This window comes from Cololabis saira, chromosome 5, assembly GCF_033807715.1.
Source record: "Cololabis saira isolate AMF1-May2022 chromosome 5, fColSai1.1, whole genome shotgun sequence".
Taxonomy (NCBI): domain Eukaryota; kingdom Metazoa; phylum Chordata; class Actinopteri; order Beloniformes; family Belonidae; genus Cololabis; species Cololabis saira.
In genome coordinates, this window is record NC_084591.1 from 7,122,833 (window position 1) to 7,150,273 (window position 27,441).

General features: G+C 40.1%; 1 protein-coding gene across 1 annotated transcript in view; it reads left to right on the forward strand.

The window, feature by feature from the left end:
- The first annotated feature begins 11,857 nt into the window (after positions 1-11,857).
- The window catches only part of LOC133444536 (ankyrin repeat domain-containing protein 26-like), a 50,095-nt gene continuing 34,511 nt past the window's right edge, over positions 11,858-27,441 (forward strand). The window contains exons 1-13 of the mRNA XM_061722377.1: positions 11,858-11,888; positions 14,813-15,095; positions 19,655-19,769; positions 19,895-20,068; positions 21,470-21,576; positions 21,676-21,813; positions 22,837-22,991; positions 23,100-23,126; positions 23,413-23,449; positions 24,252-24,321; positions 24,401-24,452; positions 24,549-24,739; positions 24,842-27,034. Of these exons, the coding sequence (XP_061578361.1) occupies positions 14,896-15,095; positions 19,655-19,769; positions 19,895-20,068; positions 21,470-21,576; positions 21,676-21,813; positions 22,837-22,991; positions 23,100-23,126; positions 23,413-23,449; positions 24,252-24,321; positions 24,401-24,452; positions 24,549-24,739; positions 24,842-27,034 (3,459 nt within the window). The 5' untranslated portion in view covers positions 11,858-11,888; positions 14,813-14,895. The remainder of the gene's footprint in view (positions 11,889-14,812; positions 15,096-19,654; positions 19,770-19,894; positions 20,069-21,469; positions 21,577-21,675; positions 21,814-22,836; positions 22,992-23,099; positions 23,127-23,412; positions 23,450-24,251; positions 24,322-24,400; positions 24,453-24,548; positions 24,740-24,841; positions 27,035-27,441) is intronic.

The window sequence follows — 27,441 nt, forward strand, 5'->3', positions numbered from 1 at the left end:
GTCACCACTCAAAGGAGGAAAGTGGCCACAGTCCTCCCCTGCTGCAAGCCAAGCAAATCAAAGTTTACTAAGGCAAACCAAACCACTTATTGAGCAATCAAACAAACTAACCAAACACTGTGAGTCTCCTACACAAGTACTACCGAACTATCCAGGCATTAGTAAGGTACTGACAACCTTACCAATTTCCAGGACGAGCCCCCATTTGTTATGACCACCTGGCTCACGGTAGATCACAACAAGTAGGGAGACCACACAGGTAAACCATTTCATGTATTTATTAAAAATAAGGCCCTAAGGTACAAGGTAACTAAAGATAATAATGTGCAAAGTAACAAGAAACAACTAAGGGAAAAATGGTTGGCCGTTGTTGTCACAGGCAGGGAGGGAGAGAGTGGCGGCCCTGGAACCCTCTCCTTAAATACCCTCCCAGGCAATCAGACCCAATCCTGTGCACCTGGATTGGACCTGAACTGAAAGGCAAAAATGAGGAAAGCACCAAGGCACCAGGGAAACAGCGCCTCCCCCACCACACAGGAGGAGGACAGCTATTCCCAATACAGAGATACATAACACTATGAAGAAAAGAACCTCATGGTGATTTGGTAAGCATGCTTTTTTGATAAAAATGTGTTTTTTGCGTGAAAAAGTAAAATTTCTTCCTATCAACTTAATCAACGATTGTGTCAAAACAAATTGATTCAGGTAGAAAAACGTATCATCCATGTTCATGAACTACCATCATATAACACTGTGTGATTGATTCTCGTTGAAGATTAACCTGAAATGCTAGAGAGGGTGTTTTTTCTAAAAAGGTGGCTGTGGGGTAAAATGAGACAAATGGTTTGAGGTAAAGTGAGACATGTGTCACTTTACCGCATCATGAAGTTAAGAAGTTCAGTTCAGTCTGAAAGGTATTTTAAAGTAATATTACATTACATTTGTTTTATTTTTTATGTTATAACCATTGTAGAATCTAGAATCTTGGTTTTCCGACTTCATAGCACGTCGCCATCTCTCTATCCGAACTCCAGAGGCAACATCCTTGGATAGAGTTAGAGCCTTTAACATCCTTGGATAGAGCTAGAACCTTTAACATCCTTGGATAGAGCTAGAACCTTTAACATCCTTGGATAGAGCTAGAACCTTTAACAGAACGACAGTGGGGGAATTCTGTGATAATCTGGCTGTAGTGATGGACAGGTGACAGACATAATTCTTCAGTTGCTAATGTTTTATGGAGGATTTACCTGTAGAATTTGTTTTTGGGTCTGATATGTTTCTACCCTTGCCTCTCCTTTAACAGGCATACATTTCTTCCACACATGATTTACAACGTTGACGAAACCGGCGTCTTGTCCTGTGTTCTACCCCAGACTGAGTAATAGCTGGGTCACGTGTTCTGAGCCCAAGACTGTCTTAATCTAACTGGTTCTGTCATTTCAATGTTCACTGCCCTTCTATTGCAGCTGTTTTACTGACAATTTTCCAACATTAAAGTTTTTCAACATTAAAGTTGATTCTGATTCTGATTTTGTTTAGAGTGATTTCAAGTGTTGAGAAAAATGTGTGCTTATTGACCAATCCCCATGATTCTGTTACTCGTCTGACATTATTTCTAGAATGTATAGCAGTCAAGTTAGCTGTCAGGAGTGTTACTGCTACAACATGTGTGGTTATGGTAGTTTTTAAGGGGAAAAGGTAAGTGTATCAGATTACCCCAAACTGTCTCACTTTACACCCTTGATTTTTCTGGTCTGTCTCACTTTTCACCGGGTCTGGGGCAAAGTGAGACACTTGACCACTTTTTTAAAAACAATCATATTTTCACTGCCCTTTGTCCTAAACACATTCTGACTATTTATGTTGCTAGACAACATCCTGAACTAATAGTAAATGTGCAAATAGTATTGATATATCATTTTAGCTTGCCTGGAGGGGAGGAAATGTAAAAGGTGTCTCACATTACCTAACTCTCCCCCTACGCTGCTCCAGCAGACCGTTCACACAGCAGTTTGCTACAGTGTATCCCAGAATGCATTTCGCACCAAAACGACAGCAAAAGCTGAGATTCAAAAGCAGACCAAAAGCTGTTTTAATTTCAGCTGTAGCGCTGTTAATATGCCACTTTATTACGTTTTAACATCTTAACAGGCGTAAAAGTAACCGTTAAGATCCCCACCCTGCGCTCAGTTTATCCAAATAACGCCTGTTAAGAAATTGGATCCGATATTTCGGGGATCAAAAGAGCCGCCAGTCCGGCCGCATCAGCAGCTCTGAATGAAAACATGAAGCTTCACTTTATATTCAGACAAAACTACAGACGAAACAAAGCTACAACTGTTAGATAATTATATATATATATATATATATATATATATATATATATATATATATATATATATATATATATATTAGGGGTGTCACGGTACCGTACCTGTCGGCGTATGCTCTGCGTCGATTTAACGCAGAACCATAAATCAGGCTTTACTCCCAATCCGCGTTGGCACACGGCCGTGATGCGTTCAGGACAGTTGTAAATTAAGTATTAGAACATTTTATCGTTATTAAAGCCTACAATTTATGATGATATATGAATTGCACATATATTTATTGATATGCACAGACTAGCACACATTTAGGTCTGTAATGGAACGTGACTGTTGATATTTATAAGGGGGAAAAAAAACGATTTTTTTTTTTTTTTTTTTTTTAACTCAGTCAGACGTATTCGCCGTATGACTGCGTGCACCGAACCGTGACGGCCGTACCGTGACGGGACGGGACGAATACAAATACCGTTACACCCCTAATATATATATATATATATATATATATATATATATATATATATATATATTAGGGGTGGGAAAAAAAATCGATATTTCAATATATTGTTGTGCTCTCTGTTTCAATAAATAATCGATATACTGTCGGCTAATATCGATATTTTATTACAACACACATAATGGTTTACGCGGTTGTCACCGCACTATTGTTCAAGCTCTGCCCCGCCCGCCCCCGCTGCCCTCGTGAACAAAACAAACATATCAAAGCGGCCGCCTGAGAAACCAGCTCAGAAAATACAGAACCACGGGTTACTTCGTACAGACAGCGGGCTGAGCAGCACTGTTAATGCTGGAAATGACCTGCTGTTTGAGCCGGTGTTTATGCTGCCATGTGCGTTAATGTCCGCTCACACAAACAACCAGCTGCGTTAAGAAACAGACCACGCTCCGCTCGCGCTCCACGTGAGGAGAGCGGCTCGCGTTACACCAACGCAGAGCCTACGCCGTAGGGTACGCGGCGACGCGTACAGTACGGTGCGTGTCGCCGCGTACCTTACGGCGTAAATCTGCGTTGGTGTAACGCGGAACCATAAATCCGCCTTTACACACGACACGGACACACAGACACACGCCCACCCGTGCAAAACCAGTGTTCAGTGCTTTGGATATTTCAGCTTAAATTTCAAAATGTTATATTAGTTCAATGAAGTTCATATTATTTATATTTATTATAGCTTGTTTGGTTTCTTCTGTTATCGGATACAGTTTGTCATGATAAGTGAAAAATGCCTGATGCTTCATGGCAATATGTGTGTGTGGTGACAGAATAAATTAGACAGGCTAAAAGGATATTGGAAAAGAAGGCATATTGAAGAGCCTATTTGAGTTATTTCTTAGTTATTTCACAATAATTATTTGTGAAAGTATTATTTCACTAGTTATTTTACAGTCATATAATTCAGGCAACAGCGCAAACATTTTTTTTAATAACACAAATCCACATCAATATCGGATCAAATCGAATCAAATGGTGATAATAGATTCTGAATCTTAAGAATCGGATCAATTCTTGACATTTTAATAGATACCCAGCCCTAGGAGGCAGTGAGGTACTGTGCAAAATTAAGTTGCTTACTGACTTTTCAGTATTAGAAACAAAGCAGTGCACTGTCCTGGTTTATATAAAACATGTTATTAATGTTCATGCACTTTAATTTGTCCAGCTGTACAGTGTTTACATTTACAAGCCTAGGAGACAGTGAGGAAATATACAAATGCACTTTCTTGTATGAAGTTTTAGCATTGAATAAATGCATAACTACAGACGTTTTCCTTTTTATAGGTATTTTTTCTTTTTCAGTCCCATATATCGTGATATATCGCTCTTACCGATATATCGATATATCGATATATCGAATATCGAAAATATCGTGATATTATCGATATCCTGGGCCACATATCGCCAAAGTATCGAATTGGGACTTACCCGTATCGTCCCACCCCTAATATATATATATATATATATATATATACAGTATATATATATATCCAGATCCAGTACTCGAGTTGTAAAAGAAAATCAGGGGGGATGGTGGATTTTATCATATGGGGACAGATAATTTGTGCTGATTACAAATAATATAATATATTACAAATAACAGCAGTGACCAAAACGGTCTGCAGAAATACTGCAGGAATGACATAGCAGCAGTTAAATGCAGCCTTCTGTAAGCTTTAAATATCCACTGAGCTTACATCAAATACATCAAAACACAACAATAAAAAACACTTTTCTGAACTTATCAATATGACTCTGTCCTTCACAGGATAAGTTAAATGGATCACTGCAAAAACTCACAATCTTAACAAGAATATTTGTCTTATTTCTAGTTAAAATGTTTCATTTTATTAAAAAAAATCTCATTACACTTAAAACAAGACTCATCACTGGAAAAAACAACAATTTTCACCTGTTTCAGGTAGATTTTCACTTAAAATAAGTGGAAAAATCTGCCAGTGGAACAAGATTTTATTGCTTGTAATAAGAAGATAAATCTTGTCCCATTGGCAGATTTTCCTACTTATTTCAAGTGAAAATTTACTTGAAACAGGTGAAAATTGTCAAATCAGTTATTTTTCTGGTGTTATTTTTCTCGTGATGACTAAATGTTGAAATAGCAGTAAAACCACATTAATTGAAATGACATAAGGGATGGGAAGGGATTTTAATAAATGTATTAAAATGAACATATCAGTCTATTGAATTTCATTTTATTTTATTATTAACAAAGTTCTTCTCCTCTCTGTCGAGTCGCTCTCTCTGCATCTCTTATTTATTTCAGCTCCCGGACAAATTCTCTGTCAAAACACAGCAATGAAAAGTAGTTATTTCATGAAAATACAACGAACTACCAATATATAACGTTGTCATAACACTTAAATCACTTTAATTTACCTAGCAAGCACGCTAAGATAACTAACAAAAACCTAACATACTATTAAAGACCTAATTAAATCCTTTTAGGGCGGCATTTCGCCGCCCACTGAAGAGGGCTTTTTTTTGGAGTACCGCCACACGATCAGCGCCTCGGTGTCCTTATCTGTCCCTAATAAAGATAAGTTAAATGTTTTCTTCTTGACGGCTCACTATCGTTAACGGTAACGTTACTTTGGCTGACTTATGGTTACGTTATCACTTTGTATTAACGTTATTAGGACAAATATGCCAAGTTCTACATTCATTACAAATGGGCAACGTAGCTTTGTCACAATTTTTAATCGTCCTTACACTAAATTGAGTTAAAAAGGTTATTAAAGTTACTTACATTTATATTCCTCCTTCTCCCTCTCCACGGACGCAACTAGTCCTTTCTGACATCACATCACATCACTGCCTGGTCGCCGCTGTGTTCTCAATAAAGCTTTGAGAAAAAAAAGAAAAAAGCACTGCCCGGCCAAGGCCGCATTGCATTCTGGGATATAGTCTGGTCTGATGCATGCTGCAGATTTTTTTCCAAATCAGTAAAACATCCGGGTATTTTTCGCACACTGCAGATTTTCTTCTGTTCACATACAGCATACTACTTACTACACTTTGGCCAAATCAGTGTATACTTGTAGTACAGTATGCGAATTCGGAAACAGCCCTGGTCTTGTCTTTCCCTTGCTCCCTGTTGGTCCGTACTGTTTCCCCCCCCTTGTGTTCCTGAGCCCAGTTTTGATCCTTGTGAAATCTTTAGTTTCTTTATCCTGCCAGCAGCGCTTTTGGTTTTTGGTTCTTTGTTCAATAAATCCTGCTTTTTTTGCAACTCCTGCCTCCTGCTTTCCTGCTCTCCTGCGTTTGGGTCCTCAACAAACCGCACCGTGACAGAACGGACCGACCAGATGGACCCAGCGGGAGAGCGCATCACGCTGCTGGAGTTCTTATGTCGGGAATCGGCCAAGAACAAGCGCTGGGCCGAGGAGGAGGAGTCCCCCTTCTGGGGAACACGCCTGGCTCTGGGTGGGCCCAGGAGCCTTCAGGCTCAGGGGAGGCAACGACGACGGCATCAGTGCCAGCCCCAGCCCCAGCTTGTTCCTGCTCCGGCGATGACCCTGGACGCTTCAGCTCCAGCCCCAGCTCCTGCTCCCGTTCCTGCTCCGGTGATGGTCCCAGACCCCCTTTAGCCAGCGCCGAGGACCCAGGTCCCCCCTCGGCCGGCGCCGAGGACCCGGGTCCCCCCTCGTATCCTGAGTTCCCCGCCAAGTCAAAGTTCCCCGCCAAGTCATCCAGGTTCCCCGCCAAGTCATCCAAGTTCCCCGCCAAGTCATCCAAGTTCCCTGCCAAGTCTTCCAAGTTCCCCGCCAAGTCATCCAAGTTCCCCGCCAAGTCTTCCAAGCCCCACGCCAAGTCTTCCGAGCCCCACGCCAAGTCTTCCGAGCCCCACGCCAAGTCTTCCGAGCCCCATGCCAAGTCGTCCGAGCCCCACGCCAAGTCTTCCGAGCCCCACGCCAAGTCGTCCGAGCCCCACGCCAAGTCTTCCGAGCCCCACGCCAAGTCGTCCGAGCCCCACGCCAAGTCGTCCGAGCCCCACGCCAAGTCTTCCGAGCCCCACGCCAAGTCGTCCGAGCCCCACGCCAAGTCGTCCGAACTCCACGCCAAGTCTTCCGAACTCCACGCCAAGTCTTCCGAGCCCCACGCCAAGTCTTCCGAGCCCCACGCCAAGTCGTCCAAGCCCCTCGCCAAGTCGTCCGAACTCCACGCCAAGTCTTCCGAGCCCCACGCCAAGTCGCCCGAACTCCACGCCAAGGCCCAAGACTAGGCCTCGTGGACGACCCCCAGAACTCTCTCGCCGGTCTGCCCGGTCCCGAGGACGACCCCTGGAACTTTGGCCGTGTGTTGATCCTTGTGAAATCTTTAGTTTCTTGATCCTGCCAGCAGCGCTTTTGGTTTTTGGTTCTTTGTTCAATAAATCCTGCTTTTTTTGCAACTCCTGCCTCCTGCTCTCCTGCGTTTGGGTCCTCAACAAACCACACCCTGACAACTAACTTCATGCAAAATCATCAATGGTGATGATAACATAAAGGACAGAAGAAATGTCACTAACTTTTACAATGCACATGAAATAAAACAACACTGCTTAACTTTTTCGCTCCCATAACGTGTTACAACACGTACAAGACACCACCTGGATCATTATTTCTGGTGCTTTCTCTGTAGGAACGATTCTGCTGAAACCAGGGTGGACCAGGACAGCAGCGATTTAAACGTAGGACTTTTTGAAGAGGGGAGATCTCCACCACTCTCCTCCATAGCTGAGGCTGAAGCTGAACAGGAAGAAATTATAGAGGAAATTGAGGACTCCAGTCAACACCCTGCTGGATCTTCAGAGATTTCTGATCGCAGAACCCTGAATGAGCTTTCCAGTGGATTAAGTGAGTTGAACAAAAAAAAGGAGAAAAAAACGCTCTAGCAGTACTACTGCTGCTACGATTAATCTACAGGAAACATCATACCTGCAAAACTACTTTATTTGTCAGAAAAATAATGTCCGTTTTGTTTCAGCTCAATAGATTCTAAAACAGATGTTTCGATTACTGAGACCACAAACGTAAGTCTTCCCCATTTGGACTATAGACAGAATTAAGCTCATCTACATTTCTTTAAATTAATGTTTGTCTAGCAACGTAGTGAATTAGTAATCAAGTTTTTCTTTTTGTTTTTTCTTCTAACAGTCTTTCTTTGTTAGAATTTGTTTTACCCAAAATGTTCTTCTCTGCCCACACAGGTGTAGTGGAGAGACTAAATAAAGTCTATCCACCACCACATCATAGGAGGGATGAGGTTTCTACATAAGACCACTGTTTGATTGAGATGAGATGACTAGTTCAGCCAGTGAACCAGTTCTTTAAAAGGTTATAGGATATGCTGTCAAGTGTAACTTTATACCAAAAAACCAACAAAAAGAGAAAAAAGACATAAGGAAAAAGGAAATAGACAAATTCTGCTCCCTGTAGATTTGGTCACGAGCATGGACGAGTGTCAGATCTGAGCAAATCCTGCAAATCAGTTCCTCTGGAAGCTACTTCCAAAATCAGATGACAAATGAAACTCTTAAGGCCCATTTCCACTTCCTTACGAAGGTAAATAGGCACATCTGTGTTGAGTGTTGTTATACATCACTGCTCTCTTACTTCCATGCACCTTTTTTGTTTTTTTTAGAATTTATTTTAAACTTTTGATGTTTGTTTTTAAGGTCACTAATGGCCACTAACTGCCTGGCACCCACCTATCTGTCTGAGAGTCTAACCATCCTAAAAGATGGCCTTACGCTCCTCAGGCCATCTTTTACTGGATGTCCCCACATCCAACCTTAATCAGCGGGCTGACCGCTCCTTTGCTGCTGCGGCCCCCAGATTATGGAATAAACTGACCCCCGACATTTACACTGCCACAAACTTCAAACTTTTTAAGTCAAAACTGAAGAACCACGTTTTTAGTCTAGCTTTTGACTGCGACTAGATATTTTGTGTTGGTTTTATGTTTATGTATTGCTGTATTAAGATAATTAACATTGTTTTATGGTTATTTTTCCAATTGTGTGTTGATTCTTTATTCCTCATCTTTCTGCATTTATTGGTGTATTTATTATTCACCACGATATAAGGCTGGGTCTTGTAGTTTCTTCTTGTTCAGGAAAGGCCAGTGCTGGATTGGACCAAGGACAAGACTTGTGCACTGAACTACCAGAATTGTAATAAATAACATTCTCAATACCATTAAATTTAACCTTTGACTAGTTTTGATACATTTGGCCATTATATGTATCAGAGATGACGTGTTACCTTTAGTATCTGATGTTCATGTCGTCCAAACATGAGGGTTGTCTAGCAGTTTCTGAATGTAATGTGCAATTGTATATGAATTAAAAGAAAACTTGCAAAGAACTGCATTATAGAATTATTATGCGCCATTTGTGTCTTTTATATTTTCTTTTGTAACTGTCTATTTTACAGGTTTAGCAGGAAAACTAGTAAAACAAAATATATATCAGTTGTGTTCGTGTTGTATTATGCCTTGCTGCATGACTCATTACCATAATTTACTCAGATCCTGTCATCGTACTTGCTGATATGACGACTGAATCCATATCTGTGTCAAAGTTTACCTAGCTGAGTGGATCATCAGCTGGAAGATCCTCATTTTCTCAGTGGACTCCAGAAACACTGTCTTCAGATGAGGAATTATAACCCAACTGTACAGCGATCTCACCCGGTTGTAGGTCAGATGTGAGAAGAAATTAGTTTATCAGGAAAACATCAAAGAATACACATTAATGAATACCAATGACTTGTTTAGGTCATGTATGACAATATTATTGCTTTATTTCTTACATGAAATGCTTGCATACACTGTTTAACCTGGACGTCTGTCCACGTCTCTCCATGTATACTGTATATAATAGATAGATAGATAGATAGATAGATAGATAGATATGTAGCAGTAGGTCAGCAGCTGGGACCAATTAAGAGGAACACAGGAACTCATTAAAAGCAGGTGTGACGAAGGGTGTCACTCTCTCTGTTTTATAGTGGTTTTTATTGTTAAGGGTAGTGTAGGGGTGCATGTATATGCACCCTGAGGTATTTGTATTTTAATGATTTTAATTGTAGGTCTCTCTGTTTGTAGGACTGAAACTTTCACTGTTTTAAAATGTAGAGGTATGTGAAAGATGATTTTTAAACCTCACAACAGGTCCTGCAAACCTTTTGACAGTGCTTTCTTTTACTTTTAGGCATAGCACTGACGGCAGTTTATTTTAGTTTAGTATTTTATGTTTTAGTTGTATTGGTTGTATTGGTTTTAACATTCTGTCTTCTCCTGTCTTCTAGTGTTGCGGCTGGCGGTGTCCTCCATTCACCGTGTGGTCGACGCGCTGGGAGTTCACTTATAGTGTGGTGTTTTCATTTGATGTGTGTTGGGTTTATACTTCTTTTCTTTAATATTTCTGATATTTACTTTACTCCCAGCGTCCTAGGCAGTGAGTGGTTGGCTCCCCAGCCGTGATGTGTCTGTCTATCTTCTTTTCTTTCATTGACTGTGGTATTTTAGAGTTTTAGTCATTGTCAAATAAATGGCAGATTGACCCACGCTGACCGTCTTGGCCTCTTTAATGGAAGCCCCTGTTATATCGGCCCATCCTCATCAAGGTTACAGATAGATAGATAGATAGATAGATAGATAGATAGATAGATCTTTATTCATCCCTGAAGGGAAATTCAACTGTCCAGCAGCTCATCAAAACATAAAAAGCAACCACAGTTCCACTCAGACAATAAACGCACATTAATATTTAAATAAACATGAAATAAAAGGTTAAAAAAATATATGAAAAAAATGTACCTTATTGATTTATTTGGAAATTAAAAACTAACTAACTAAAGGCCACATTTCTGTAACATATCGATCTCTCATGAGACTGAATGAGCACCCTGTGATGAAAAGTAGAGATAGATGGGAGGCAGAGTTCGGCGAGACTTTTCTGGACGAATGGTGGGATGGAGCTATTGATAGATTCACCGGAGTTTGGACTTTTGACCGCAAAACAGTCTAGAACAATGGTAGCATTTACCACACTGATAGCGAGATGTAGAATATAAAAAAAATAAAGTTTACAATTAGAGGTTCATTAGAAAGGTTCTTCTCGAGCTGGCAACCATTTATGACCTATTTTGAAAATTTGAGAGTACTTCCAAAGAACTGAGCTGATGTCTTTTTTTTGTCGTTTGTTTTTCGTTTTTTCTATCCCTAAAAATAGTAACAGCCCAATTACATGGGTATATAACTCTGGAGGTGATATATGACAACATTCCGACTCAAGTGTTTACTAGTATAACTTGTTACTTGTACTGGAATTGCTAATTATTGATCTAAGAAATAATTATTAATCTCTAGATAACCCATCTCGGTTTCGTTCTCACTTTATTTTCTTATTTAAGTTTACATTCATTGCACTACTACTACTTTTATGTCACTATATTAGTATCTTTTTATTTTTATTTATTTATTTAATATTTTTTGTAATTTTATTATTATTTGTTTTATTTTTTGTTTATTTTTATTTATTTTTTGCTATTCCCAAAGGAAACTTAATGATGATAACCATGGGGGGAGGGATGGGGAGAGGGAGAAAAAAAAAGGTATGTTCATCTGTTTTGCTCTGTATTGTGGAAACAATCTGCCAAAATTAACTAACTTATCAGTGCCACCACTATTTATTAATAGTTTGCATTGCAGTAAAATAATCTTATTCTTCTCCGATGCAAAAAAAAGTATGAGACTTTGGTTTAAACTGGATTTGATCACAAATGTCACCATCAAGTGGTAAACATTTGCTCTGCTCTGTGCGTTGTAAACCAACCTTTCAACAAACCGCAGTTGTCTATTGGCCAATCCGAGCACCAACTATCCAGTGCTCGCCTGTGATTGGTCAGTAAAACGCGTCACAGCCTAAAGCTTGTTTCTGATTGGCCCAGTGAACGCGACACGCCCACCGCTGTTTGCGAGGTTAGGTTGAATTTAAGCTCCGTGATGAAAGTGCTTTGACTGACAATCAACAGGTTGGTATCGGAGTTAATGTGTCGTTTTCACCACGGATTAAACATATCTCCCTCCTGAACTCGGTCGTGAAGCCTCTTTTGAGTTAGTCTTAAAGAAAGAGCTCTAAATAACGTAAACTACCTCACGTGTGATCGTAGCTTTGAGTTAGCCGGGTTTTTGCTGCTGTTATGCTCGGGTTTTGCTTCTGCACGGTTGACGAATAGGGGCTTTACAGCTTGGCGTTGCAGTTCCGAGTCGTAAATGCGTTTTAAATGTGGCGGTTTGCGCTGTGAAGGGACGACGTGGGAGGCGCGCAGCGAAAGGCTGATTTATGGTTCCGCGTTACACCGACGCAGAGCCTACGGCGCGTACCCTACGCCGTCGATTTAACGCAGAACCATAAATCATCCATGAAGCTGCACGGTGTTGCCAGGCAACCACAGTCATAGAGCTGGGTAGAGGAGCCAAAAATGTACTCAAGTAAAAGTACTGTTACTTCAGAATAATATGACTCAAGTAGAAGTAAAAAGTAGTCATCCAAATAATTACTTGAGTAAAAGTAAAAAAGTACTTGGTGAAAAAACTACTCAAGTACTGAGTAACTGTTGAGTAACGTCTGATTCAAACAAGACAAAAGTACAAAATAATCATCTTCAGGCAAATTAAATCAATAAAATAATCAAATTAATGAAAAATAGCTTAAATTAAAATAATCTTAAAGTAAATTCAAGTACTTTAATAGATAATAAAATAAATAAAATAATAACAGAATAAGAAGACAGAAGACAGCACAAGGGTTAACTCGTTACATTATGAGTAGATAGTCGACCTCGTACCTGTCGAGTCTCCCGTTTTGGCCGGGAAACTACCGTATTTTATCCCTCTTTCCCGGCGTCCCCCAGTATTAGTATTTTCACGTACATTTCCCGTTTTATAATATAATATTTTTTTTAACTTCAAACTGAATTGTCACTGTTCTCGCGAGAACCGCTACTTGCTGTAGCCTGTGTGGAAGTTCTCGCGAGGTTAGCGGCAACAACGGGAAACAGAGGAGGCATTTCTGCCCAAAAAAGTGAAGACTTTATGTAAATATCTCTAAAAATGGGATATCTAATTTACTTTCCTGAAGAGGAGCAGGATGTTAGCAGTTACCCGTTCTGAAAGATGTGTAACTGAGTTTTTAGTGTCTCTCACAGGGGGATGAGCGATGTCAGTCAGTGAATACCACAGAGCCACATGACTGAAAATGACAAATTAAAAGAAAATGTAAATGTTTCACTTGAAGACAATCCATGTGTATATAAACTGAAAATATTTAAAATAAATGCATGTGCTTTAATTCACTTTTTGTGTTTTCATTTAGGCTCTATTATAGGAATTACATACATAGGAATGTCCACAGCATTTCAGTGTCAACAAAGGTAGAACTATCAGATTCTGAGCACATGATTGTAGTTTGGAATCAGAATCAGGTTTATTTGGCCAAGTCACGTCAAACAAGTCGGGGAATTTTGCTCACTGTACAGTAAATAGACAAATGACAGCGCTTATTAACATATGTACAATTTAAAAAAGGGAAAGGTGCAGCAGTATGAGGTAGACACGGTTATTGAAAGGTGCATTGTTAAAGCATATGATTGTGGTTATTATTATTATTATTATTATTATTATTATTGCACAGTGATTGATTGAGTGAGATATTAAGTGGTTGACAGGTAGTTATTTTACATTTCTCGTAAATCTGTCTTATAATGTGTATAATGTGTGTTTTTATACAAACATATGTTTTCGCCTTTTTCTTTACCACTATCGTTTAGTAATTTGTTCACATATAACTCTCAAATACATTCATATAATACTAGACAGGTTAATCATCTTCATCTTCCTTTTTATAAAACTAAACAGGGCCAGTTTTCCCTCAGATATCGCGGTGTACAGATATGGAACTCCAAATCTCACATAATCAAAAGCTCTGCTTCTCTAGAGATTTTTAAAAGAAATTCATCATCTCATTTAATTCACATTTAAAAAATGTCACAAGTTTTCTTTGTTGATTTTTATTTTGTTTGTCGGTTTTTATTTATTTTTTGTGTGTTGATGATCTGTAATTATGTAGTTTAACTTTCTTTGTTTTTTGTTTATAGTCTTCGTCTTGTTGTGTTTTTGTTTTTGATTTTTTGTAATTACTGTTTTACTTCCTAAATTGAGGGGAGGTTTCACTGCATAAGCCTGTTGGCTTTTTGACCTCTCCTGTCACATTTGTTTTACTATTTTGATTGCAAGTGTTACTTTTATTGTGTGCAAACTAATAAAATAATAATAAAAAAAAAAATAATAATAATGTCAGATACAGGACCTCGGTTGACAGGTCGGCCATGCCACCTTAAGTTACTATGGCAACGTGGTTTTTTTTGTTACTATGGCAACGTGTCATAAGCTACACGGTGTCTACTGCGTTCACCGCCGCCGACCTCAGCTAACTTAAAAGCCGGTTTATATACAATTGCATCTAAGTAAGTGCATTTATTTATTATGAAAAGGGTTTTTCATAGTTTTCAGAATGTTTCACACGGTTTGGTGTGAGGTTTGTCGTCGTTAGCAACGACAGCCATGTCTTTAACACTGCGTAGCTGCAACAAGATACAACATAATATCTATTACCTGCTGTCTGTATGTGCAGCAGACTGCATTACCACGGTGTCCCACTTCATATAACTGTCCGGGTAACTTTATTTATTTTTTTAGTCTTTCTTCCATCAAGCAACACCAGGGTGTCCTCGCAGCGTTACACCGCAGAGCCTACGGCGTAGGGTTACGCGGCGACGCGCCCGTACGGTGCGCGTCGCCGCGTACCCTACGCCGTAGGCTCTGCGTCGATTTAACGCAGAACCATAAATTCAGGCTTTATATGGGCTTGTAATCCGCTTTGCGTGTCTTATTCCAGGGATGGCAGAGCTGCCTGCAGTGACCCCTCCAGCAGATGAGCTGCAGCAGCTAGTGGAGCAGTGCTGATCTCCCAGGGCCACCATGAAGAAGATCTTCAGCTTTACCAAGAAAAAGAAACATCCGTTTGGGACCCCTGATAATGGGAGTGTGCTGTCTGCCGGCTACGACCTGAAGGAGAAGGATCTCAGCAAGGTGCACAAGGCTGCTTACCAGGGGGACTTGGCAAAGCTGAAGCAGCTCGCTAAGAAGAATGACATCAATCAAGTCGACAAAGAGAACAGGTAAGGCAAAGGCAGGTTTATCTGTGGAGCACAATTCAACACCAGGTAATTCAAAGTGCAAGACACAATTAAAACAGTAGCAAGTCAATTAAAAAGAGAAATAGAAATTAAAAATAATAATAAATACATAAAATGATAAGAAAAGAGGTAAATCAGAATCAGGTTTATTTGGCCAAGTCAGGTCAAACAAGACAGGGAACTTGACTCGGTTATTTTTGCTCACTGTACAGTAAATAGACAAATGACAGCGCTTATTAACATATATACAATTTAAAAAAAAAAAAAAAGTGAAAGGTGCAGCAGTATGAGGTAGACATGGTTATTGAAAGGTGCATTGTTACAGTATATGATTGTGGTTATTATTATTATTATTATTATTATTATTATTATTATTATTATTATTAGTATTGCACAGTGATTGATTACTCTTAATGAGTTACTTAATATTTATTTTGGTAAATCACAAGCATTAAAATAATAATAATAATAATAATAAACTTTATTTATATAGCACCTTTCCTGTCATAGAATGCAACTCAAAGTGCTTTACATGTCAAGAGAAGATAAGCAAAGCAAGCAAATAAAAACAAAGCAGCTTTAAGACAGTGAAAAAAACAATATAGCAAACAGAATAAAAGCAACAATAAAATCAATAGCAAAGAGCAAAAAGAGTAAAAGAGTTAAACAGGCACGGCAGTAAGCATAAATAGGGTCACACACAGGTAAGAAAAAACCTTTAAAATTCCACTAAAAGCAAGAGTAAAAAGGTGGGTCTTGAGCTGTGCTTTAAATATGTCAACTGAGGATGCCTGTCTAAGGTGCACTGGAAGTTTATTCCAGGCTGTCGGGCCGTAGAAGCAGAAAGCTGCCTCGCCATGATCAAGATCAAAATCAAGATAACAAACATCCACAGGTTTTTCCCCGGTCAACATTGTGATTATTTTGACCGAAAAGGTCTGGGCTTGAAGCATGAAGCTTATCTTGCCCACCTTTTAACATAATAAAATATACAAAAAGAACAAATGAAGTATCACGAGGTTACACAAAATAATAATAATAGTACAAATAATAATAATAATAATAGCTGTAATAACTGTAATAAATAGTAATAGTAATAATAATGATAATAATAATAATGATAGCTCTGAAAACAGAAAGTGAAAAGATGCTAAAGTGACCGACAAAACCAATTTAGGTTGTCATTTCATCTCTGAGACTCAGTGATGAGAGTTCATCAGAGCCACAGCTTGGGGGGAAGAAACTGTCTCTGAGTCTGGATGTTTTGGCGTACAGAGCTCTGTAGCGCCGTCCAGAGGTGAGGAGTTCAGACAGACTGTGTCCTGGGTGTGAGGGGTCTGCAGAGATGCTTCCTGCCCGTTTCCTGGTCCTGGTCCTGGTCCTGGGTGTGAGGGGTCTGCAGAGATGCTACCTGCCCGTTTCCTGGTCCTGGACCGGTACAGGTCCTGGATAGATGGGAGGTTAGTCCCAATCATTCTCTCTTCAGACCTAATTGTCCGTTGCAGTAATAATGCAACAAACGTTGCAATAATAAAAAGCACAAGTTGACCTCAGGTCTACAAGAAGTTTGTTCCACCGGTGAGGAGCAGAATAACTGAACGCTGCCTCACCTTGCTTGTTTCTGGTTCTGGAACCACAACAAACCAGATCCAGATGAACCTCAGGGGTCTGGGAGCTTCATAGGAACTAACAGATCAAGCATGGATTTTGGTCCAAGACCATTCAGGTCTTTGTAGACCAGCAGGAAGATTTTAAACTCTATCCTTTGACTCACTGGAAGCCAGTGTAGCGATTTCATGACCGGTGTAATATGGTCCAGTTTCCCGGTGTAATATGGTCCAGTTTCCTGGTGTAATATGGTCCAGTTTCCTGGTGTAATGTGGTCCAGTTTCCTGGTGTAATATGGTCCAGTTTCCTGGTGTAATGTGGTCCAGTTTCCTGGTGTAACGTGGTCCAGTTTCCTAGTGTAACATGGTCCAGTTTCCTGGTGTAATGTGGTCCAGTTTCCTGGTGAAATGTGGTCCAGTTTCCTGGTGTAATATGGTCCAGTTTCCTGGTGTAATGTGGTCCAGTTTCCTGGTGTAACGTGGTCCAGTTTCCTAGTGTAACATGGTCCAGTTTCCTGGTGTAACGTGGTCCAGTTTCCTAGTGTAATATGGTCCAGTTTCCTGGTGTAATGTGGTCCAGTTTCCTGGTGTAATGTGGTCCAGTTTCCTGGTGAAATGTGGTCCAGTTTCCTGGTTTAATATGGTCCAGTTTCCTGGTGTAATATGGTCCAGTTTCCTGGTGTAATGTGGTCCAGTTTCCTGGTGTAATGTGGTCCAGTTTCCTGGTGTAATATGGTCCAGTTTCCTGGTGTAATATGGTACAGTTTCCTGGTGTAATATGGTCCAGTTTCCTGGTGTAATATGGTCCAGTTTCCTGGTGTAATATGGTACAGTTTCCTGGTGTAATGTGGTCCAGTTTCCTGGTGTAATATGGTCCAGTTTCCTGGTGTAATATGGTCCAGTTTCCTGGTGTAACATGGTCCAGTTTCCTGGTGTAATATGGTCCAGTTTCCTGGTGTAATGTGGTCCAGTTTCCTAGTGTAACATGGTCCAGTTTCCTGGTGTAATGTGGTCCAGTTTCCTGGTGTAATGTGGTCCAGTTTCCTGGTGAAATGTGGTCCAGTTTCCTGGTTTAATATGGTCCAGTTTCCTGGTGTAATATGGTCCAGTTTCCTGGTGTTATGTGGTCCAGTTTCCTGGTGTAACGTGGTCCAGTTTCCTAGTGTAACATGGTCCAGTTTCCTGGTGTAACATGGTCCAGTTTCCTGGTGTAATGTGGTCCAGTTTCCTGGTGAAATGTGGTCCAGTTTCCTGGTTTAATATGGTCCAGTTTCCTGGTGTAATATGGTCCAGTTTCCTGGTGTAACGTGGTCCAGTTTCCTGGTGTTTGTAAGGACTCTGACGGATCGTTCTGGATCAGCTGCAGCTGCCTGATAGATTTCTTGTTCAGGCCTGTAAAGATGCCATTGCAATAATTCAACCTACTGAAAAATAATGCATGAATATGTTTTTCTATGTCTTGTTCAAACAGAAACCCCTTAATTCTAGAAATGTTGTTCGGGTGGTAAAAGGCAGATTTAGTGATAAGCTTTAGATGGCTGTTGAAGTTCAGGTCTGAGTGGCTTGATTGCACGTATTAGAAGCTTCTTGTATTGAATAAACAGAGGTGCACTGAGACAATGAATGGCATGTATCAATATTTCTTAAATTCTTGCCTAAATCTGTAAGGCATTTTTGGTGTATAAATTCCTGCTGCATGGAACATATTTTGCATTTGGATTGTCAGAAATAGCAGCGTGTTGACCAGAGTGATTGCCATGTGGCTTGTAAAGAGTATTTGTTTGTTTATTTCTGTCATTTCCAAAATAAGAATTCAAATTCAAAAGAAAAGAAAACAACAAATAAACTTGAAGTTAATGCTAATATTGCATTAGACCAAAATATATAAACAAAACAAGACCAAAAAGGTGTAAGCTGAAGCTTAGCTTATTACGCCTAACCCTTTATAATCAATTTCTGTCAGCTCCTACATAAACCGATACAGAGCAGTAAATCAATTAAAAGAAAAACATTTCATATACTTTTTGTACATTGAAAACATTCAATATACTGCATAAACCTATTATCTATTTAAGTTCTGACACTTACATAAACACTCATACAATATGATCATACTTAATGAGCATTTTGTTCTTCAATATTTTTTTAAATATTTGGTATGTACTGCACTCTTTAATTTCCATTTCCAAAACATTCTACAGCCATTCCACAGATGAATCCCTTAAACTGAAACACATCAATGTTTGACATCCGTTATGTATAAAGTATTTTTTGATGGTTGCACTTGAAAGATCCTCGTGTTCGTTTGTCTGGTGCACCATAAGAAAAACCAGTGAACAGAATCAAATGTTAATATAAGCTTTTATTATATCATGCACAATATTTTCCAGTCGGAGGTTCACTTTTCTCAAACCACATAGGTAGGAGAGAAATGCACGCAGTGGTCATCAATCCAGTCATATTTATACTGAACAGGGAGGTGTTTTGTACGTTATAGGAGCCGATGTTGAACCTTATCTGTGGAGACATCTGTGGGGAAAGAAACCTAAACATGTCACATTTTCAGCCATATATATCCTGCTGATGGTTTCCTACTTAAAGGAGCACATCTGTTTCTCTTCATTGTCTTCACGTAAAGAAGAACTCAGCTAAACAATCTAGTCCTACAAACCAGGATGTGTTCCTGCGTTGAGAGTAACCACCAGTGTAGAATCTTATAGAAAAACCCCTCATACCTTTAACAATTTCATAAAATCCTAACACACTTAAAGTAGAAAAATGTACATGGTCACATGAAGTATGTCACACTCTTTGGAAAAGTATTTGAACTCGGTTCAAAACATCTTTTAAAAGGGTTTTAAGGGATTAGTGAAAGTGATCAAGTCAGAACTCTAATGTTTGCATTGTGTCAAACCCTCTCCCTTGGTGTTGCAGAGCTCCTCTTCATATCGCCTGTGCCAATGGTCATGCTGAGGTGGTGCAGTTCCTTGTGGGGAGCAGAGCCAATCTTAACCTATGCGACAATCAAAATAGATCCGCCTTAATGAAGGTAATCCTGGGAGGTGTTACTCCATGAACGTGTGAATCCTAATTAAATGTAAATGTCATGGTTTTCCTCTTTCCCTCAGATGTTGTACCTGTGTCTGAGTTTATGCTAATTCTTCCCTTTAACAGGCGGTCCAGGGCCAGCATGAGCACTGTGTGAGCATATTGTTGGAAAATGATGCTCAGCCTAACCTGGTGGACGTCAATGGTAATACAGCCCTCCATTTAGCAGTAAACATCCCATCTGTATCCACCGCTGTGCTATTGTTGCAGCATGGGGCTGAAATAAATGCCCAAAACAAGGTAATTCTGGACACGTTTCAGTTGTTAGTAACAGTTTTTGAACATTTACTTCTTTTTGAAGCCAGCTTAAGTGTAATCTCACATCAATGATACATAAAAATCAACTTTGCGGCTGTGGACCAGTGATTAGAGTGAGTTGTCTTCTGACGGGAAGGTTTCAGTTCCTGCATTTGAAGCATCCCTGAGGAAAATAAGAGACACTGCATGAGTGGGTGAATGAGAAGCAAATTAGGAGGTGCTTTGCTTGGATATGGTGTAAAAAATGATGTGTAGGTATGGACCATTTAGCATTATGTTACCAGATAAGACTGATTCTTAACTGATCATATATTATATATTGGGTAAAATGGCAGCTCTTCTCCGTACCTCTGTAGTGAGACATACATGTCACCAGTAGGGATGGGCGGTATGGACTAAAAAATGTATCACGATAATTTCTGGCATTTATCCCGATAACGATAAAAATTAGGATTAAAAAAAATACCAATTCAACTCCATCTTTTTAACTATAAATTTATCACCACATTCAGTCTTTGGAGCCCCCAAAATACTGCTCTAAAAGAATACTAAATGCTACTAAACTACACCAATTATTACACCACTCTGGTAGAGACCTCAGCAGCAGCTGTTATAATAATATGTTATATATAATGTAAAATATATAATAAATTACTTGTATTGCCATCCTTTGCACTCACTGTTTTTTTTGCAGACTCTGCATATAATAGATGATGTTTGCTCCTCGACACTCTTTTTAAATCCAAACCAGTTCCAGATAATGGAGCTGGAACCTCGTTTAACAACGGGCTCCTCGCTCTCAGATCCGCCTTCCGCCATGTTTGTTACACAAAAACGTCACCAACAGGAATTTATCGTTTTTACCGCGAGATGACAAATTCTTACCGTGGGGAATTTATTTGGCGGTATATCGTGAACGGTAAAATATCACCCATTCCTAGTCACCAGAAATGTAACTGAGTTGGATTAACGTGGACCTCAGCAGCTATAATCTGTCCACTTGCCAGCATTGCATTTTTTGCTACACATTTCTGGCTTCCACTTTGTCTCCCACATTTTCAAACTGGGTGGACACGTTGTTGTTATTTCAGTGAAGGAAACTGTCGTTCAACTTGCATCCAACTCCAACCAGATCTGCCATGTCTTAAGTACATGGCGGAAGTAAGCAGTAGAAAGTTCAGTACTGAGAGCTTCAGCAAGAGCTAAATGAAACCTCACCGGCAGATCATGTTTGGTGGTGTACGTACAGACGAAAGCAAACCCATCGACATTTAAGCGCAGGTCCCATACATAGGCTATGTGTGTAGTTACAACACAAAACCATAAACCGTCCTTGGAGTGCATGAGCCTACGGTAAAAATATTCTTGTGGTCTCTGGTTTAGGAGGGTTTTACGCCCTTGACTGTAGCAGTCCGTGAAGATCACATTGAAATGGCTGAGTTTCTCCTAAAGAAGGAGGCAGAAGTAAATTCTGTGGACCGAGACCAAAGGTCAGTATTTAACAACAAATAATTCATTGTGAATCCTTCATAACAGTGTTCTTTCACCGTTGTTTACAGTGAGTATGGTGTTACTGATTGTACCTCCAGGTCTCCATTAATGGTAGCTGCTGGCAATGGACAAATCAGTATGGTGAAGCTGCTCCTGCACTTTAAAGCAGACATCAAACTCAAGGACACTAAAGGATGGTCGGCTGATGACTATGCAGTCATGAACGAGCATCATCCGTAAGCTCTTCCTGTTTTTGTGTTGTTGTTTTTTTCCTCCTTGAGTGGTATTTTCCATTTAATTTATGTATTTGTGGTTTGCAAGAGGAACACTACGGAGCCCCTGGCCACGCATTAATAACTCGTGGCCACGAGTTATTATTATTATTTTTTCAAATGTCACATGTTATTACTACACTCGCCATGACAATACTCTTGCTCTTTAATATAAATAGACCAGGGGCCTGCAACCCAAAATGTTGAAAGAGCCATATTAGACCAAAAACACAAAAAACTAATATTTCTGGAGCCGCAAAAAATTAAAAGTCTTGTATCAGCCAAGCAACACATGCTGCATGTATCTATATTAGTTATAACTGGGGGAAGATTTTTTTTTCATTATGCAATTTGAGAAAAAAGTGGAAATTTCGAGAAAAAAGTCGAAATCTCGAGGAAAAAGTCAAAATGGCGAGATTAAAAAGGAAAGGAAAAAGGAAGAAAAAAGAGAAAAAAACGAAAAAAAGAAAAAAAATAAGAAAAAAAGAGAAAAAAAAGTATAAAAAAGAGAAAAAAAAGGAAGAAAAAAAAGGAGAAAAAAAAGAAGAAAAAAAGGTCAAACATTTTTAAAGAAGCTCCAGGGAGCCACTAGGGCGGTGCTAAAGAGCCGCATGCGGCTCTGGAGCCGCGGGTTGCCGACCCCTGAAATAGACTATAATTACCGTTATTAATGATGAATAACCATCCCACCAAGGAAGTTGCATCCACGAAGTCCAGACAGTAGGTTATAATGCATCCAAAAGTAAAATAATGCGTGGGCACGAGATACATAATACGTGGCCACGCATTCATTATCTCGTGGCCATGCATTGATTAACTCGTGGCCACGAGTTATTAATGCTCGGCCACGCATTATTTTATTTTTTTCAAATGTCACCAGAGGGGCTCCGTAGAGCACAGCTAAACTGCAGATATTAATATAATTTTTTTAAGTTCCTTGTGCATTTTCGGGACTATTACATTATGGATTTCTTGTTTCTTTTACAGTTGTTCCCTCCTGATCATAGATCACGGTACTCAGAGAACTGACGGGGCCTCAGGATCACATCAAAGTCAGAACAAGAAGAAGAAAATGTTGGGCAGTCCCTCCCATGATGTTGAAGCAGGCTTCGCGTTGGGAGGACCGGCCGCTGACAAAGAAGGTAAAGACGTTTCCATCACATAGCACAGACTGAAAGTACTTGTTATTGTTCGTACTGACTTTTACCATCTTATTTATTCCTCATGCAAATCCTTTTGACTGGATCTAGAGCATGGAGCAAATGAAGCAGGGGGAGGTACTACGCTTAGATGAACTTTGTGACTAAATGGAGTCAAAAAGTTTCAGTTTGTTGGCAGTAAATGCTTACAATCTCGACAGATAGATAATCTTTTTCCTGCTTTTAGAAAATGCAGATCCCCTGCTGCTTAGTTGTGGTGTCATAATCAAAATGCTTTTTAAGCTTTAGATGCTCTCAATATGTCTGTATTTGGTAGTTGTATTATTGGATTATTGACATGTCTTGCAGAAATTGTCATTGATCGGTTGAAAAGTGAGTTCTCTTTCTTCTTTTTTTTTTACAGATTTTGAAGACAATTCGCAGTCAGAGTCATTAAGTCGGTGAGCAATTTTCTCACTGCTTTCTACAGTTTATTATAAAAACTGACTTCTGTACTGTAAGTGAATGAATGAAAGCTTTGAATGAATGAATGAAAGCTTTATTCCGAACATGGGAAAACATAAAATAACACATAAGTCAAAATAGTCAAAACAACAAAAAAATATAGATAAATAAACAAAACAATGTTACCATGTCCGAAAAGGAATAAAAAGAAGCATATGCTTATTTAATCCTACCCCTTCTCCCTTCTCAGAAATTACAATCCTCAGTTGATTTCAGTATCATATTACATATTTACATTACATATGTACACATTTACAACAAGAAAATAAATAGTGTGAGTAAACAAGTGACTAAATGATCTGTGGAAACACCTGGTGATTGTCAAAGCCCTTCATCCTCCCTGTACCCTGTGAAAACCATATTTTTGTACCGCTGTTTAAACTGGCTCATGCCTGGACATTGCTTGAGCTCCGCACCCAAACTGTTCCACAACTTCACTCCACATATGGAAATAGTAAATATTCTGAATGTTGTGCGGACACAAAGATGTTTTAAATTGTTCTCCCCCCTCAAATTATAATCCCCACCTCTGTTAAAAATCTTTTTGGGGATATTTCCAGGAAGCATGTTGTTTTTAGCTTTGTACATAGTTTGTGCTGTTTGAAAGTGAACCAGATCAGTAAATTTTAATGTTTTGGATTTTAAGAAGAGTGAATTTGTGTGATCCTTGTAACCGGCATTATGAAAGATGGCTCGTTTTTGCAGCATTGATAATGATTGTAGTGTACTCTTTTTCAGAGTTTCAAAAAGTGCTGCTGATGAATGGCTGACTTCAGAGGATGAGGACGAATCGGCTTCTTTTGAAAAGGTTGGTTCGAGTCATCTCTACAGATATGATAATTTTTGTAAATTATGTCCTAACCTTCATCTCATGTTCTGAATTTCAGAAACCACTAAAAGTAAACCTAAGCAAAATGATTGGATCTAAGAAGGGAAAAGGTACAGATAAGCTTTTAGCTCTTTGTCATGTACAGCTTTAGTCTCTGTGTAGCTCATCGTTTCTGGTAGTAATCTGTTACCCTGCCTGCCCCGTAGCCTCCGATCTACCTGACACATCCTTGAGTGGCACAGAATCAGAGTCAGAAAATGAAATTAGAGTCCCGGCAGTTCCAGCTCCGAAGGCTTTGTCTTCCTCCAGCACTCTGCAGCACCCAGTAGATCCTCTCCCAGTTCCCTCCCTTCCCAAAGCACCCCAGATGACTTCCGCTCTTCCAAACTACAGAAAGGTAAAATGTTTGTGTCAAAGCTTTGTCATTTACATCTTTGTTATATTTTTCTCTCCTTCTGCTGTTTCTTAAATGCTGAAAAAAGCTGAAAACTCACCTGAGAGGAAAACGAGAAAGCTCTCAGAGCAGCACCCCGGTAGTAATAAAGGGTCAGACTCCCAAGAGGGAAGCTCAGCTGGAGAAGAAGAAGAAGAAGAAGAAGATGAAGAGGAGGAGGAGGACGACGAAGAGGACGAAGAGGAGGATGAGGAAGAAGAAGATGAGGATGATGATGAAGAAGATGAAGAGGAGGATGACGATGATGATGATGAAGAAGAAGAAGAAGAAAGTTATGAAAAGGAAGAGAATGAAGATGAGGAAGAGGATGACAGTGCTAGGGCTGCTGTCCAGGCTGACACGGCTGAATTTGAAGATACGCAGAAACCCTCCGTGACTGTTGAGATCTACAACAGGCCCGGTACCGTCTGTCACAACGCTGGGACTCCCGTTGAAGCTGAAGCAGATACTGAAAACGCTGACCTGAGTTGCTCTGCCGGAACAGCAGCTTATGCAGTCGCAACATCATTATCCGGAGCAGACGACTGCGTCGTGTCGGCCATCAGGGTAGAATCCAAATTTTCCGACGAGGACGAAAGCCTGGAGAAGGAATCCCTGATGTCATCGGATAAGAACGTCCTTTTAGGGCAAGGTTTATCGGAATCACCTAGAAATCGCACAGAACCTTTATCAGGTGGCGAGGCAAAAGCTGATGACTCTGAAAGACAAAAGGAAAAAGATGAAGCTGATGATGACTCGTGGAACGATACAGAAAACAGCGGTGATAAAACGTGGAATGACAGCGATAAAGAGGAGGGTAAAACAGGACTTAGTTGCAGCGCTTTGATTGCTCTTCAGAGAAACGTGTTAGCCAAGGTTGAAACAGAAAATGCTGAGAGTCAGTCTGATGAAGATGCTGAATCAAAGGCTGTTAAAGGTGAGAAACACTTGTCCTCTTGGGGGTCCTCTCCAGAGGGCAGTGACATTGACATGCCCAAAAAAAGTGAGGGAAATGAGATCGTTCAACAGAAAATTGAAGTCCAAGTACAAGATTTGGAGCCAAAGGAGACTAAAATCGCACCAAGTCCAGATCACGATCGACCGAATACTTCATGGGATTCTTCATCCGCCTCTATAAAATGTGTTTCGCCCAAGATGGTCATAGAGGAATCTAAATCATTTGCAGGGTTGAGTTCAGTCAGCTCTCCTAAGTTAAAAAACAAACCATGTCTAGATTCTGTAAAGGAATCAGAGTGGGATTCCTCTGAAAATGACCGGAATGCTATCAGCCCTGTCATTAATAGTGACGTGATGTCACCAGACTCAAAGCCAAATGTTTTAACACCAAACCAAACCGCAGAAAAGCAAGAATGCTCTTGGGAAGAAGAGGATAAGGATTTTGGAGAAGAGTCAAATGACCCGTCCCCCATGGTGTCTTCTGCACCTGAAGGTGAAGACACGAGCAGAAACCAAAGACTCGATGACGACGACGACGATGCAGAGTCAGTGGCACGCGAGACACAAATGGAAAGAAAAACAGACTCAGACACTGAGAACGAAGATAATAGTTGGGATGAAGAAGACGAAAGTGACGATCCAGAAAAACAGATGACGATGAAAGCTGAACTTCAGTCTAGCCCGGTCCATTTACCGTCACAACAGTCGGGGACTACAAACGCTACTGGCAAGAAGTTTGTTACAAAACAAGACAACGTGGTGACTGATTACAGTAATGAAGTGGCTTCTCATTCTTTTATTGATGAAAAAGATGAATCGGTAGAAGATAGCAAGGCAGAGCATGAAACACTGGCGGTTGACAGGAAATCCAGTCTGAGAAGAGATGAGAGTGAGGACTCCGACAGCGAGCATCAAAAGCTGCTGTATGACTTTGTCAGCACCACAGTCAAAAAGCTGGATGTGAGAGACGACACAGGTGACGCTGTTGATGGATGTCTGCATGAAGATAAGACGGCAGAGGAGAATGAGCCTAGATTAACATCATACCTGCCACTTGAAGATGCTGCTGAAAACAGGCAGGAATCACATGACCTTAATAAAGGACCAACGAGGGAAAACACATTTTCCAGTCCACCCACAAGAGACTACACCAGTGGTGGAGAAGGTGTTTTAGGCGGGGACGCCTCTGAAGCGCTACCTCAGACTGATATTGACGATGTTGGTGTAGATTCGTCTGATGAGGCGGAGGACACGGGCACGGACGAGCATGAGCTCAGACACATTGAAGAGCCTGATCTTCAGGTAAAACAGTGGTGTGTAATGTGTGGCTACTCGTAATCAGAGCTGGGTAGTAACGAGTTACATTTACTCCATTACATTTACTTGAGTAAGTTTTGGGAAATGTTGTACTTTAGAGTAGTTTTGAGTCACTATACTTTTACTTTTACTTGAGTAGATTTGTGAGGAAGAAACTGTTACTCTTACTCCGCTACATTAGGCCACGTTGAGCTGTTACTTTTTTTCTTGTATCCCTTTTATCTGCGTATGCGTCAATCTCATGACATCACTGGGTGATTCTTTGGGAAAAATGTTTTGTCACATTTACACAGACTCAAACACACACAGAGTTTCTATGAGTTCATGTTTGTTCTAGTTCTGCCTGGTTAAAAAAGAAAAGTACAAAGGCTTGAAATTTCGTGCTACTTGTG